The following is a 16939-nucleotide window of genomic DNA, read 5'->3' as shown; positions in this document are numbered from 1 at the left end:
TTAATTAGCGATTTACATATGAGAATTTCTCAAGTATATACATTTATTGCTTGATTCAAATCAAAAGTTCAAATAAACCAAAGAGGTAGAGTGGATTAAAATGGCCCCTGAGGCTCAATTAACACCTACAAAGGATGTTTATTAAACAGTCACTCAATTGCTCCTTAACCAAACTATACTTACACTGTAATGAAGATTAATAGACTTTGAACAGGTTATGTTTGTTTTAAGGAACAGTGGGAGTCCTTGCTATTGTACATAAGATTACTAAATATTAACGTATATGCTATTGTGTTTCATTCATTTTCGGAAAGAAAATGTCATTAGAAAAAGATCTTCATTTAATTCCCACATCCACAATGCTGTACACTCATTTTGAATGATATACACTTGTTTTAAGTGATATTTTCTAGTAATGTGCATAATATGTCATTAAAATAAAACAAAGATAAACAAAAATAAAAACACAGGCACCATCATAAGGCATGATCATTCAATTGGATCGTAATTAATCATTTAAATGCTTTTGTTGAGTGCTACAATGTAGAGGTGACTTATTTGACATTCTAGAGGGGCTGTCAAAAGGAAGAGAATCAGAATTTACTTTTCCTGGATAAGCACATCTCTAATTCTGTTAGAAAACAATTACTAAAAGGGAAAAGTCCTCCGCTCAGAAAATGCTTGTGTCTAAATCCCATTTTGTTTATTGTTTAAATGTTTGAGTTATAGGAACTTTCACTGTGGCATATTTAATATCCATGTTGGATTTAATAATTATGTAAAGAGTTTTGTACATGTGTATAGTTATAAATGCTTGAGCACCCTCCAGATTTTTAGTATGCTGATTGATGTTTTTTGCTAAGGTTGTGTCAGGGAATTATGGCCATAATATGAACACTCATTTGAAAGAGTCTGATGACTAAAATTACAGTTCAGGTTAATTAAATAGGATGAGAATAATGGAATTGATTTAGTCTTTAAAAAAATGTAATGTGATTATTAAGATTCTTTTAAAAAGTGATCTTTATTATGTCAGTGTCCTCTTCCTTATAAACTTGGTTATCTTAACCCTTAATTTAATTGACTTACAAGTCAATTATTTATTATGACTGGCTAAACAAATTTTTTTGTTAGCTCTTCCAGCCAGTTGCAAGGAACCTGATTCTTTCATATATGCTAATACTTGTCATTGGACCCAGTACGTAGTAATTGTTCAGTTAATTTTTAAAATTTTTTGAATAGTGGATAAATAAATTAATGAGTGCTGCATTTCAAAAACCATAATTTTTCAAGGATTTTTTTCTAATATGTAAAGCCAAGTCATTATGTCTTAGAAAATTGATTCTTTTCTTTCCTTCTTTCTCTTCTTTTCTTCCTGCTTCCTTTTTTTCTTCCTCTCCCTTTCGTTTTTGTTTTCTTTCTCTTTCTTTCTCTTTCTTTTCTTTTCCTTTCCTTTTTTCTTTTCTTCCTTCCTTCCTTCTTTTTTCTTTCTTCCTCTATCTTTTCCTTTCCTTCCTCCTTCCTTTGTTACTTCATTTTTTTCTTCCTCCTTCCCTCCTTCTTTCTTACCAATAGTATAATAATAAAAATAATAAATAAATACTAAATTTTAAGAATATAATCAAGCATTTTCTTCAGTCATTTCATATTATTTCAGGCATACTCTATTTTCTAAGTCCTGTATATTTTACTTGGAAAATTAAATGAATTATGTTTAAACATGTTCCTCAGCAAGAGTGATTACTGTATACAGATTGATAAATATAGAAAAGTGGTATTTTAAAAAATAGCTTGCAACAGTGTTTTCAGATCACAAAATAGTACTATAAGACTACCAAAGACTAAGAAAAAGTACTAAATATCACTACCTGAGAAACTATATTAGTCATCATTTGCTAAATATGCTTTAATATTTTAATTCAGTTTCCTTTATAACAAAACTCAAAATTATGATATTATGATCGCTTTTGGATCATATAAATTACTGACCTTTAAATAGATTACTTTTAAGCTCCATAGTAATATCAGTATTGCAGAGTAAAAGAATAATACAAAATGGAATTTCAGAATACCAAAAAAAAAAGAATTTTATATTACAGTTTTTGAATGGTTACAAATATTAATCAATGGAGAATATATACAGGGGTGCCTGAGTGGCTCAGTGGGTTAAGCCTCTGCCTTCAACTCAGGTCATGATCACAGGGGCTCAGTCATGATCTTAGGGTCCTGCATTCGAGCCCCGCATCAGGCTCTCTTCTCAGCAGGGAGCTTGCTTCCCCCTCTCTCTCTGCCTGCCTCTCTGCCTACTTGTGACCTCTGTCAAATAAATAAATAAAACCTTTTTTAAAAAGAATATATACATATAACAAATGTATATTGTTTTTGTTATTTTGTTATATTAATTAAATTAAAAATTATATCAAGTTAGAAAATCTGTGAAGCACCAATTTCTATAGAAGTCATTTAATTATGTGCATCTGAAATTCCTACATTAGCCCTCACAGAAAGTTTTCTCTGTCCTGTTTGTGATGTGTAATTTCATACACTGTTTCCTTCCCTGAGGGAAATACTTGATTCAGTTCTTGGATAAAAATGATCTGTCACCATTGTTTGCTTTAAAGGGCTTTTTTTCTTTTTCTTTCCTTCTTCCTTTTTTTTTTTTTTTTAAACACTGAATACTGAAAGAAAAATCAAGACACTGGGGATTGCAGCCCAGCTGTTGTGGCATAAATCAATATTTAAAATGCACAACAGTGATTTTTCTTCACCTTAAAGTGGCGGGGGGGGGGAATGTGTGCTTAATTTCTCGTTTTATTAAATGTCCAACTTTGTCTAAGAAGAATCTCATATTTAGCTTTGGTTTCTGTTTAAGTTTATTGCTCAACAACAGGGTAACAGAACAGTAATAGAACTGCCCTTTAATATTTGATTCCTGAGCCCTGTTGGGGGTTGCTGAAGCTGTGAATTTCATGAATGGACAAGAACCACATTCCTGGTGGACTTGGGGGCCTTGCTGTTTCTCTGACCCCCTTTTGCTTTCAACAAAGGTGACTGGGTTCTATTTTAGTGGCTCATTAATGGAAAAGATGAAAATTTCTGAGTAGTCATAGAAGGGCATCATAAATATAGGTATAAAGCAAAACACTTACTCTCTTCAAACAGGAGATTTTTGCAGGACAGTCGTAGCCGTTGGATGCATTTGTTCATTGCCTAAACTCTCCTATGCATTCAGTATCATGATTTATGCGCTGGAAGGTTATACCTTAAAATTCTCTTTTATCATTTTATTCCACTGCTTGGTTTACACCGACAACAGCTTTCATTCTAAGGCTACACACCAAATGCACTGATTTTGCAAAAGTCATCCCCTGTGCTCAGATGCCCATCTTCCAATTTCTACTGTGTGCCTCTGGCCCCCAGGGTGAAGCTCTGCCCGAGTGTATTAATGGCAGAATCACAATGTAAGTGTCAGAATGGTGGCATTATCACACTTTGACGCCAGCATCACTGTTTCTTCTGTGTCTCACTACAGGGAAACTAAGGCGAAAGGTTAAAGGATGCGGTTTATTAAATAATTCAAGCCATTAACCTGCAACCTGCAAACCGATGGCAGCCTATTAAGTTTACGCTGCCATGATTCATGTTTGGTGTTTACTAATGCTAAAACATAATGCCTGTTTGCTTTACTTTTATTGCTATACAGTAATGTAGTGAGGAAGGGGGATGAAAAAAGGTGACAGGACCTAGCAAGGGGACAATAAGAGCGGCAGACTCACTTGCATAAAGAAGATTGAAGCCTTCCCTCCCTCCCTCCATCTCTCCGTATAGGCCCCAGTGCACATCTGCGTCACTTGCAGGGGAGGAGGAGGCGCTGAGGCAGAGAGAAAATTGTACTGTGAGGACCTTGACAGCTTCACGGGTGGGCTTTTCCTTCTGCCTCCCTATATTTTCTGGAATATCTGTTCTTCTCTTTTATAAACTGACTATATAAAGCCACCCCTTCTCGCCTTGCAGAAGGCATCTGACTTTCTCAAAGATACCAGACAAGCTCTCAGAGCATCCTCGGAGAGGCCAGGGACAGGGGCGCAGGTGCACCGAGAAGACTAAGGGGTGCGCTTCTTCGCGACTTGGGGCTCTTTCTCTCTCTGCGCTCTCCAGGCACTGAACTCTGAGCTGCAAGGACAGGAGAGCCGACCCTTCCCTACAGAGGCTCTGTCACGGGTGCATCCCAGGGAGGTGTATCCAGCTGCCGCCGCCTCCCGGGCTTCGGAGCGCGCAGACCTCCTATCTTCGCGCACCTCCATCACCCGGGTCGTCCCTCCCTGCCGTAACCACGGGGCACCCGCGCGCGGATCGAGGAATCTCTGCCCTCTGCGTTCGGCTCCTGCCTCTGTTCACGGCCGGTGGGCTCCCCACGCGCGGGTCCTTCCGGACCTGACCGCCGCTGAGCCGCGCGGCTGTGCGGTCCGCGCTCTGGCGGTTGCCTAGCAGGGCGCGCATCCCGCCTCGCAGCGTGTGCTCCGGGGGTGCAGAGGGAGCAGTCCTCCTCCTCCTCCTCCTTCCCGACCCCCGGCTCTGCTGGCCTCCCCCACCAGCTGGCCCGTCTACTACCGCGCCCGGCGAGATCTCTCTGCCTTCTTGCGTCAAGCATGTCAGGCTCTGGGCGGAAAGACTTCGATGTGAAGCACATCCTGCGACTCCGCTGGAAACTCTTCAGCCACCCGTCGCCGGCCTCCGGCGGCCCGGCGGGGGGCGGCTGCCTGCAACAGGACGGCAGCGGCAGCTTCGAGCACTGGGGACCCAGCCAGAGCCGCCTGCTCAAAAGCCAAGAGAAGGGCAGCGTGAGCACTTTCTGGAAGAAGCCTTCCTCTTCCTCCTCTTCTTCGTCGTCCTCCCCGTCCTCTTCCTCCTCTTCCTTTAACCCACTGAATGGCACCTTGCTGCCAGTGGCCACAAGGCTGCAGCAAGGGGCGCCCGGGCAAGGCACCCAGCAGCCAGCCAGGACTCTCTTCTACGTGGAGTCTCTAGAGGAGGAGGAGGTGCCAGGCATGGACTTTCCTGGACCACACGATAAAGGGCTGGTCCTGCAAGAGCTCAAAGTGGAGCCGGCCAACTCAAGCCAGGCAACAGGTGAAGGATGTGGACACAGGTACAGTCAGTCCCCATGGGGCATCTAGCATCTCCCAATTTCCACTCGCCCCCCCCCGCCCCCCGCGGTGTGCTTTGGTAGTTACTAAGCTTAAAATTTTTCAGTTTGAAAATTCTGATTGAGAGAGGACAGCTTGGTTTTTATTACCCAAGTTGTAATCTCACTAGAAGTTTGCTAATTCATTTTTACTGGCTTATTCATATATATTTTTTTCTTTTTGCAAGTTTTCAGAGTCGTAATCACAAATTGAATATATATTCATTTGGGTAAATCTCTAAGTGGAGAGGTTCTCATATGTCTGAGATGATGGCATTCTTCTGTCATCTTTTGTCATTATATCACATCGGTCTTCCAGTTATCTGATGCAAGGTGGAAACTTGCTTTCAACACCATCCAGAAGGATCTCCTGAATGGGCCTAGAAACTGACTTAGTGTGTTATTCAGAATCCCTGTGTCTTGAATCTATATTCCAGGACTGAGGAACTAACTGGACAAATGAGGCCACTGGACAGCAATAGTTTCTCTTTTTTTCTTCCCTGATATAGAGTGTTGTTATTCTCTCTCCTAACTTCCCTTTTTTATCCTATTTCATGTTCACTTTTGCCTTAGTTGAAGTCTTAGAATTAAACTGTTGCTGAGCCCCTCTGCATGTTGGCTAAATGTGGGATTGTGTATCTTTAGGAACCAGGTGAACATTTGTATTTTGTGTATTTCTACCGTTACATTCTTTGAGCAGAGTTCTACTTTCAAGACTTACAGAAAACCTTCAGACACATAAAACTTCTGAGTTTTACATTTTTAGAGAATTGACTCATTATTCTGCACTAGATCATTACTACTTTTGGCAGATAGTGAGGATATGAAAAGATTTGCATTTAAATTCGTATGATATCAGAATACATTACTGAAGAAACATAGGAACCAGAGGAAAATGATAATGGATATGTTAATAGAATTCGGTTACCTCTCAATAACAAATTAGAAGCAGAAACAACTTTTTAAACTTCCGGTTGGTTGAATCAGCTTCTTATAAAGATCATTAAGTCACAAAAGGAATGCATAGAGCAAAATAATACTACAGGTGCTCTTTAATTATGTTGACAAATGTGAAGTGAAAGACATAAAAAATTGTCCTTAAAATATTCAATTATGTGGATTATATGGATTTGAATTTGAATTTCAGGAGTCTTGAACATAATCTAATATTTGAAGACATTTCATATAATGTAAAACTATTTTTTTTTTAGATTTTTATTTATTTATTTGACAGACAGAGGTCACAAGTAGGCAGAGAGGCAGGCAGATAGAGAGAGAGGAAGGGAAACAGGCTCCCTGGTGAGCAGAGAGCCGGATGTGGGACTCCATCCCAGGACCCAGGGATCATGACCTGAGCCGAAGGCAGAGGCTTTAATCCACTGAGCCACCCAGGCGCCCCTAATGTAATACTATTAAAGAAGGAGAAGTTTAGCTTAAAATTTTCAAGTATGATGAAGTTTTTTTCCATGTACAGCAGACCTAAATAAAAGTTTATCTATTATTCAATTAAGTAAGATATTTTACCAAAATGGTTATAACTTTAGGTACCATTAATACCATAAAGTAATTTTATTTATGTATTCATTATATATTATAGTTTTAGACCTTATTTCAATAAAATATGTTGACCTTTACCTCCTTTAATGTAGAAAATATAAAACCTCTTTTTTTTCCAGTTTTCAGAAATAAGCACTTAGCAATTCAGCTTATATATTTAAAAGAAGTAAGTTTAAGTTAAATATTTACTAATTACTATATTGAAACTAAAATTTTTGTGACTCAAACAATTCATAAAAATCATTTTTTTTCAATTTTGTGAAGTCTTCAAATCAGCTTACAATATGTAATCTGAAATATTAATGTTTGATAATTTTTAAAAATTTGTTTTATAGCAAATACATTTAAGTAAATGAGATATATTTGTCATGAGTAATTTCTGAAGATTTTCATGTGAGTTGAAGAATTTGAAAATACTAATGCAATATTGCTTTGCTTAATTACAATAAATAAAAAAGTAAAACTAATAACTAATAATAGCTCAATTAGGGACAAAACCCTCATCAAATATAATTTCTGACCCTCACTTTTGAGTATAATACCAGTGATTTAATTTACAAAGAGTCATAAGTGAAAAAAATTCTGAAAATAAGAAAGTACCGCCAAAACCATCTTTGCTGTTGGAATGAGGGTGTCCTATGAGTTCTTACGTATAAAATACTGAAAATCAGGTCTTATTTAATTTTAAAATTCTTATTAAGACTTAAATCCTTTAGTAAATTTACACTTCTCAATGGACAAATCAGCACTGATAATGTGGATTTCATGAGTTCCTAAACCTTCATAGAGCATTGGTTCTATGCTCATGATGGATCAAAACCATGCTACTAAACTTGATAGTCACTATATATAGATATTACATATATATTATGATTATATATGTATAAATTTTAATATGTGTTAAGAATAGGGTTGACCTTTCAGAAGAGACAGCATTTTCAAAGTTAAGTACTGAATGAAGAATATCATGTATAATAGTCAGTAGTGTGGATTTACTTTTGTGTCTATCACATCACATGCAGGGAATCTACATAGTGTTTATAATGATCAATGTGTGCATAAATTATATAAACCCTGCATGATAATTTTAATTACATGGGTCATTATTATATCACCCTACTGTGATGTCACATTTGATATTTAGCATTTTGTTTTATCAGTTCTGACTTATATGCAAAATTAATCTTCTTGTCTAAAATAAGAGTTGGCCCCTTTCTTTTCTCTTCATTTTCTGATCTTCTTTTTATTCCTCTGGTCCCATGCTAGTTAGGAACATTGTTTTAGACAAGTATAAGTGGCTTGGTTGGTTTTACTTATTGCTCAAAAGCTGCTGGAGGATGCTCAGGGGAAAATTACCCATAATCTTAGAAATTCTGGAAAGGTCAAACTCTAATGGAGTTTAAGCATAAAGGTAGCAAGAAGACACTGGTAAACGAATTGATCGTCTAAACCCAGTCTTTATCTTATCCCACCCTACTAGGCATCCGTAAACAGATCTCAGTATTCTAATACCTTGACCATTATACTGTTAAGAATTCTAACGTATAGTAATAGGCTCCTGAACTATGTTATTAAATCATTTATTTTCTCCACGTAGTTCTGAACTTTTGTTGGAAAGTGTGTAATTTCTTAGCTATTCAGATTATCATGTATTTGTGGTGTGGATATTTTTAATCCAAAATTCTATAGGTAATGAACTAAGAACCAGAGAGAAATATTTATATATTCTTGCAGTTTGTAGTAAGGTAGGTGGAAGAGGAGATGCCATGTTCAACTGTTCATTCTTTTGGTTAGTTTTCTTAGTTTTCACACAATGCAGTCATCAAATTCCAAAGTTTCAGTTGCAGTCCATAAACTGTATTTCTAAATTTGCATCTCAAAATCTGGACTGCCCCTCCTACCCTCCCCTCCCTCAACCTCTGGACTCACACACCTACCTCTCTGCTTGACACAATATACTGTGTGGATATTGCAGACACAATATAAATACAACATGTACAAAACTGAGCTCATAATCTCCCCCTCTCTCATGCTCAGTTTCCTTCTTTATCTCAGAGAATAGCTCTCCATGCATTAGGTTGTGCAAGCCAAAAATCCAGGATCATATTTGTCAACATCCTTTTCCCCATCATTTTCAATATTTCATCAAGCCTCGATACTTTCATTTAAAAAATTTCCCTCCTCGGAGTGCCTGGTTGGTCCAGTGGATTAAGCGTCTAATGCTTGATTTTCGCTCAGGTCATGATCTCAGGATCCTGGGATTGAGCCCCGTGTTGGGCTCCAGGATCAGCAGGGAGTCTGTGGGGATTTTCTCTCTCTCCATCTCTGTATGCCCCTCCCCCACTCTGTCAGTCTCTTAAGTAAGTAAAATAAATCTTAAAAAAAAAAAAAAGTTCCCTCCTCTTTCTGTCCAGTATCCCTCCATCTCTTCATTGTCTGTACATAATTCTATGATATGTCCCCTTTCAACTGAACTTCTATCACTGCTATCTGCATCATTTTCCCTCATTAATTTTGCCACCTCTAATCCAGTCTCCATAGTGGAGTGAATGAAAATTATAGAATAAAAATATGAAATACTTTACCACATCCCTGGATCTCCTTTTCTTTTTTTCCTAAAAAAAAAAGCATTTCCACCCCAGTCTGACCACAATCCATATTGTGCACAGGTAGGTTCTGGTTGATTTGTCCTTTGTCTATTATCTAGGTCTTTCACTCACCAGCTTCCCCAACACCCTCTGTCTTCCAGACTCAGTGTCCTCCCTTAACATTTTCCTCTAGCTTTGGGCCTCACAGACTTATTTTGTACCCTTGTATAGTCTCCTTCCCTCAATGCACCCTTTTCTAAGTTCATTCTTATTTATCATTTAGATGTCTTGAGTAAGAGCTTTGTACCTTTCTCAAAGAGGCATTCATTGATCCTCTAGACAAATTAATTTAAAAATTTTTAAATTTATTACATCTGCTTATTTTAAGGTCTTAGAGTAACTGCTCTCTACTTTTTCTTCAATTTCTCCTTGTAACCATATATTAATATCTATGTTGTTTTTATTGTTTGTCTCTAACAAAAATTGCCCAGGGGACAGAGTATATCTATTTTCCTTATCATTTTGTCCCTATAACAGAGCAAGTAGTTACTCAATAAATACTGTTAAGTAAGTAAATATTTGTCAAAATCATAATGAGTGACATTGAGTAAGAACTTCCTATTTGCCAGATAGCATGTTGAATATTTATACTGTACAACTTAGTATTCAGAACGGTCCTTTGATTCTGGCACAATTATGTATCCCTTAGGTATAATGATTGCATAGATGAGAAGACTGAGATATAGACAGGTAATTAATTTGCCCAGAATCACAGGCTTCTTTTTTTTTTTTTTTAAGATTTTATTTATTTATTTGACAGACAGAGATCACAAGTAGTCAGAGAGGCAGGCAGAGAGAGAGAAGGGGAAGCAGGCTCCCTGCTGAGCAGAGAGCCTGATGCAGGGCTTCATCCTAAGACCCTGGGATCATGACCTGAGCCAAAGGCAGAGGCTTTAACCCCCTGAGCCACCCAGGTGCCCCCAGAATCACAGGCTTCTATGCAGTACAGCTGCACTTTTGATCCTTCCTATCTAAATCCAGACATCATGTTCGAGGCGACTTTGCCAATTCTCCTTTCCCTCTGCTTAAATAAACAAACAGAGCAGAAGAAAAGAGGCTATAGCTAAGGTTATGCTGAACCAGTTTTCTTATTCTCCTAGTTGTAATGAGGCTGTGTTTGAATCTTTAAATAGACTTCTTAAAATAATAGTGATGGACAATGTCTGATAAGACTGAAAGTGGACTTCTTAACCTGTTAGAAGACACTGAATTTTTTTCCTGAAGTATGGATCATTCCATGTGTTTTACTTTACAATTAAATACTATGAGGAAATAACTTAGGGAAAACTAATTTAATTTTGGAATCTGAAAGAGAGCTTTATGACAGGAAATCTGCTTCTGGGGTGCCCGGGTGGCTCAGTCAGTAAAGCTTCTAACTCTTGGTTTTGGCTTAGGCCATGATCTCATGCTTCCTGTGATTGAGGCCCATGTGAGACTCCATGCTCAGTGGGGAGTCTGCTTTAAGATTCTCTCTGCCTCCCTCCCTACTCATGTATGTGTGTGAAAGAAAGAAAGAAAAAAGAAAATCTGCTTCTGAAAATCAAAAAAACTGATACAGAAAGTTGTCACCAGAAGAAGGAATACATAAACCATTAAAATGTCATGGACATTGGTGAGAAACTGAGCCATGTATTTGTTGGGAATGAAAAGGAATCAGCCTTGCCTCAGTCAAAAAGGAAAAGAAAATTTAAAAATGGTTAGAGACTATCTCTATGCTTCTGTGGAACACTAAAATGAAATCATGTTCATATTTTCCCTGTAAACCCAGTTTTTAGTGGAAAAGAGTATGGAATGATTTTACTCAATTTTATGTCTTCTTGGCTTATTCATCTCAGGCTGAATATTATAGAGTCTACTACTTTTTAAACCGGAACTAGCAACAGATGATACCTTATTTGGGGAGAGCTTCTTTTACTTATTTTAGGATGGCTTTATTAATATTGTGAACTATTTTCTAAAGAAGCCCACAATTTCCAGGTGCCCTCCCCTCTAAGCAAGTTTGCTTCAGAAAACTAAGGGGATCATAAGGGAGAAAGAAATGAGACCACTTGCTTGGATTTATACGTACCCCAAAGTCCAGAGCCATCTAAGAGAAAGATGTGAATATAAGTGCAGAATGAGACAAATGCAACTTTTAATAATAACAAACAAAAAATCCATGCTAATTGAAGAACGATTTTCTTCTTTTCATTAGTGAATTTCTAGTGACTGCTTTGTAAACTACATTATTAACCTCTTTAAGGTACAAGTTTAAGTAATCTAAAAATAACAAGATTTTTTAAAAATCTAAAAATAATCCCTGTCCAGTCAAAATGAGCATGTGGTTTATATGGAATATAATATTGATCAGATATTTGTTATGTGGGTTTATTTTTTTCTAAGGCTCAAAAGATAATTTGTGTATTTGGGGGATAACACACTTCTGATGACTAATTAGATGATGGTGTTTCTAAGTCAAATTTCGTTGTTTTTGACCAGGAACTCTTATGAAATTTACCAAAAACTGAGATCTGCAGTGTATTTTAGAGTTTCAAGTTTCTGGACATGAAAATGTGCAGCATTTTAAACAGAGTCTCTAAGTAACAAGACTCTACTGATTTTATTTTACCATCTAAAATAACTGCAGATATTTTTGTAGTAGTTGTAAAACAAATGCTCTAGAATTTACATACTAGTTTGGACCAAATAATAATTAATTACCTTTCTACATTTAAAGTAATGTTACCTAAAACTTTGAAGAAAATTTCTGATACAGACACATGAAATCTGAGCAGAATTAAAGATCTGAAGATTTTGTAAGTCAAGAATAGGAAAATAACAACAAAAAGCTATTGCTGTATATAAGTTTGAGGCTGAGTACTTTGCTGACTTTTCTGGCCAGAATTTGAAAACAGATTGATGCTTATGAAAGCTTAACATAGTTTTTCCTGACCAGAGAGCATGTGTGCTATAATTTAGGATCCCAAGAAAAATTTGTTTTGAACACAAAGCCTATGAGGTAGATCATTTTGACTGAAGATCATGTCACAGAATTGTTGCTTTTTGAAAATGATCTGAAAGTTTCCAATAATAATAGAGTAGAATCAGTTGATGTTATCTCTAAATCTGGCCTTTCCCATTTGTTTGGTGGTCTTAGTCTAATTCAGATACTGATTCTCATAGGAAATCTTTCAGTTTGAGAACTTATCATAATTGTTTGTGACACTGTGTCCTGGTAGGTTATCCAGGCACCTTTTTCCTTAGTGATATTCATTGGTATTTGCTCATGTAAATCAACACTTTCTTCTTGACTGAATTTTGATGGAACACCTTAAATTATGATATCAGAGAATTTGGAAAGGAAGAAGTCAACAATTTCATAGTTTTTCAAGAGATGAATGCCAAAAACCTCTTTGTATCAACAATAAAGTATACAATTTGCTTTGTTTCTTTAGTAGATTCTATTACTAAAATATCTAAGATGTGTCTTTAGGTTAATATTTGAAGGTATCAGAGCTCCAGAGAAAATGGAAAAATAGCTTTTGGAAGGAAAAATATTTTTAAAATCTATTATTATTAAATTTATAAATACCAAACATCCTGAATTTCTAACTCTGAGCTTCAACCACCAACTCTACTATTTTGAAAATAAATTTGGAGTTGTTTTTGTCATTTGTAATAAAATTTTAAAACAATTCCCACTTTTTCAGTTATCTTACATTTGATATACTCATATGTAATTTTAGTAGAAAAGTTTGTACAAATTAATACCTAGATATTTGGCATTTCGTGATCCCCTGATGATTTTAAACACTTATTTGTGCATTTTTTTTTCTTAAAAGGCATGACATTTTTGTATTATAATTAGTTTACGATTCTGGTTTGGGATAGATCAGTAAACTGTTATCAGCTGGGAAATGTGGCCCTATCATCTGTATATAATTTACAGACTATGGAAAAGCAATTAAGACAAAAAAATCCTAGACCAAAAAATATTCTAATCATTTTATTAAAGTTATCATGAAAGAGCTGGAAAACTTGCCTCTGACTGAGACAGAGTAACATGGACTGGACCTACCCTCTTACCTGAAACAGCAACAAAGAATGAAAGAAGGAAGGAAAAGAAAGAAGACAAATGAAGAAAGAAAGGGTAAAAAAGGGGAGGAAGGAAGGAAGAGGATATACAAAACATTTTTCAAGATGCTGGACATCAGGTACTGAAAGAGAGTGATTCTTGAGATGTGAAAAGCAAATGAAATGACCCTGTAATTGTTCCATCTTACTGCCCTGAAAGAGATTTCAGTTACTGATATAGGCCAGGAGAAACCAGGAAAAATGTGATAACTACTCTGAATTGAAGAGTTGGAGCTGTGTCCAAAGAGCCCAAGGCAGGGAGATATCACAAGACAAGAAAACTCCAAAATCTGTGGAGGCGTCCATTGAGTATTCAGCAGATCAGTATTCAGTAGAATAATGACAGATATGTATTTATGAAAAAACCCAAGTCTTGGGAAAGAACTATACCAGAATTAGAGGGAATAACACCTGTTCCTAACAATCAGAATGGCATGATTCATGGAATTAGATAAAATATTTGGAGGGTTATTACACTGGTAATAGGAAATGACTAGCCCTAGAATAAACAGTGCCATGGTTTCACTTAACAAATCTTAACAGCAAGATCCAAAATTATCAAACTGTTTTCAAATAATGTCAACTGAACCTTGGAACAAAGTTGAAGAATAATTCAAGTATTCAGAAGCATTTCACACAAAACAAGGTAAATTTTGCAATGTCTGACATCCAACTGAAGATAACTAGTCAACAAAAAAGTAGGAAACCGTGGACCATAATGAGGAGCAAAATCAATCAAAACTGACTAAAAACTGTAGCAGAAAAGGTATTTAATGCAGTTAAGCCATATTCTGTATATTCATGTAGTTAAATAGGGTCATGATAGATAGGAAAAGATCAGTGTCAAACTGTTAGACCAAAACAAAGTATAATGCCCGAGATAAATATATATATATATATATAATATATATACACACATATGTATATATATATATATATATATAAATTAATGACAGAGCACAGATTGCAGAAAGACAGGGCACTAGCTGGTGTAAGGAATGGAAACCACCGGAAATTATAACTACATGGGTAAAGAACTAAGATTATTTTTTAATTATTTAAATCTGGAACATTTGAAAGATATATGATGGTGAAACAAACAAATAAAACTACTATAATGAAAGTACAGTACTACAAGATTATTATACTGGTGTGAAATGGTATATCATTTGAAGGTGGTCTCAGAAGTATATTATAAATCCCAAAGCAACAACCAAAATAACAAAACAATGATAAGCAGCTAATAATCCAACAAAGAAAATAAAGTGTTCTCATAAAAATTATTTAATTAATCCAATAAAAAGAGGAAATGAGAACAAAGATGGGACCAATAGAAAACACACAGCACAATTATACAGCATGATTATAGTGTTCAACCTAACTGTATCAGTAATTACATTAAAAGGAATCACTCTATGCATCCCTACTTAAAAGGCAGAGATTATCAGGTTGTATAAAAAGCCATATCTAAGTTTATTCTGCTAGCAAGAAATACACTTTTAAAATAAACACAGATATTTGTTAAAAGGAAAAGAGTAGAAAAGATATAGCATGCTAAAACTAATCAAAAGGAAGCTGACATGAATATATTCATAATAGATAAAATATAACTTGGAACGAAGAATATAAGAAGGAAATGGGGGCACCTGTGTGGCTCAGTGGGTTAACCCACTGCCTTCATTTTAGGTCATGGTCTCAGGGTCCTGGAATCGAGCCCCGCATCAGGCTCTCTGCTCAGCAGGGAGCCTGCTTCCTCCTCTCTCTCTCTGCCTGCCTCTCTGCCTACTTGTGATCTCACTCTATCAAATAAATAAATAAAATCTTTAAAAAAAAAAGAAAAGATTTATGGACTCTACAAAGCAGATAATGGCTTTTTTTTAAGGAAGAAGGATAGAGAATGAGCATACAAAAATCAATGATATTTCTATACAATATCAAAGAAGAATGGAAACTTAAAATATAAAAATAATAAATTTCATATTAACATCAATAAAGTCTGAAATACTTAATAATAAATACGACCAAAAGCTATGAAAGACTCATACACTAGAAACAGTAAAGCTACTCTGATAGAAATCAAAGACCTAAATAATGGACAGATACACTATATTCATGGATTTGAAAAAGTTACTATTATTTAGATATCAATTCTTTCCCAGTTCATCTATAGATTATACACATCCTCTGAGAAAATCTCTGCATTATTTTGGCTCAAAGTGAGGGACTTATTCTAAAATCCATTGAAAATTTAAAGGCTATAGAATAAACAAAACAACTTTGAGAAGAATGAACAAATTTGAAGACTAACACTTCCTGGTTTCCAGACTTGTTATGAAACTACAATAATTAAGACAATGTGGTATCAAGATAACAACACATAAGTAGATTAATGGGGAATATATAAATAATTCTGGTAATAGCCTTATTATGAAATACTTTATGCTATTAAAAAATAAACAACCAATCCTCAAACACCATGGTTAAATGAGAAAATATTATGAGCCAAAAAGCTCACTGTGTGGTGTATTTTGTCCTTAAATTTATCTATTATAATCAAGATAAACTTATTCATTTATTGATAATTCATACTTTGAATAGAAATTTGATTCTAACTTGCTTTGAATCATTTATTGGAGTCAAATACCTCCTGAGTTTGATATATGGCCTAAGAAGTTATCCACTGACACCTTGCAGAAATTAATAATGAAATATTCACAGGTAAGTATTTCTGCAAAGAAAGTTCAGAAGGCCTTGCCATATGACCACTAAGGGACTTTTTCTTGAGGCAACAGAAGCATCTCCTTTGACAGAACTTGAGGAGCCGTAATACTGCCCATGAGCTTTACCTTGATACAGAAAAGAATAAGCTATGTCCTCTTTTCTGACTCCTCTTTGTATTTAACCAGATGACTTGAAAGTACCATAAACTATTTTTCCACAGAGAAAAAAAGGGCTTCTTTTTCACTCCTTTTGTTGTCCTAATAGATATAAAATTTTTACATGTAATTATTCTCCCTAACAATAGACTGTGACTTTTAAATAGATTTCTTACCAAATACTTTTTCAATTGTAAAATTAAATTTGTATTAGAGCCTTTCAAAGACACAATTTAAAAATATTTTCTGAATGGAATTTTTTTCTTTCCCCAGATTGATACACCTGTTCGAAATCTTGACCAGTTAAAAATGTCTTTGTATCTGTTCTCAGTCTTAGGTTCTGTCTTTGCCTCATACAAAATTTTTTCTAAGTATGGTAAATATTTTAATTTTTCTTCTTCAATAAACTCCAGAAAAATCTTTTGTTTTTATAATATCACAACTGAAAATATGCATGGTCTATAAATATTGTTAATTTTGCATACATGTGTTACTATAAGTTAATATTGTTTGCCATCAAATATATCAGCCTCCACAGTTGCATGCTACAATAGAAAGAA

The 16939-nt window shown here is 35.6% G+C and overlaps 1 protein-coding gene across 1 annotated transcript in view; it reads left to right on the top strand.

Moving 5' to 3' along the window:
- Positions 1-4649: 4649 nt before the first annotated feature.
- The window catches only part of KLHL1 (kelch like family member 1), a 370470-nt gene continuing 358180 nt past the window's right edge, over positions 4650-16939 (top strand). The window contains exon 1 of the mRNA XM_044249858.1: positions 4650-5149. Coding sequence (XP_044105793.1) covers positions 4650-5149 — 500 coding nt within the window. The remainder of the gene's footprint in view (positions 5150-16939) is intronic.

The sequence above is a fragment of the Neovison vison genome, chromosome 5 (genome assembly GCF_020171115.1).
Source record: "Neovison vison isolate M4711 chromosome 5, ASM_NN_V1, whole genome shotgun sequence".
Lineage (NCBI taxonomy): Eukaryota > Metazoa > Chordata > Mammalia > Carnivora > Mustelidae > Neogale > Neogale vison.
Note: the sequence above shows the minus strand (reverse complement) of the source record. Positions and strands in the feature narration are given on the sequence as shown.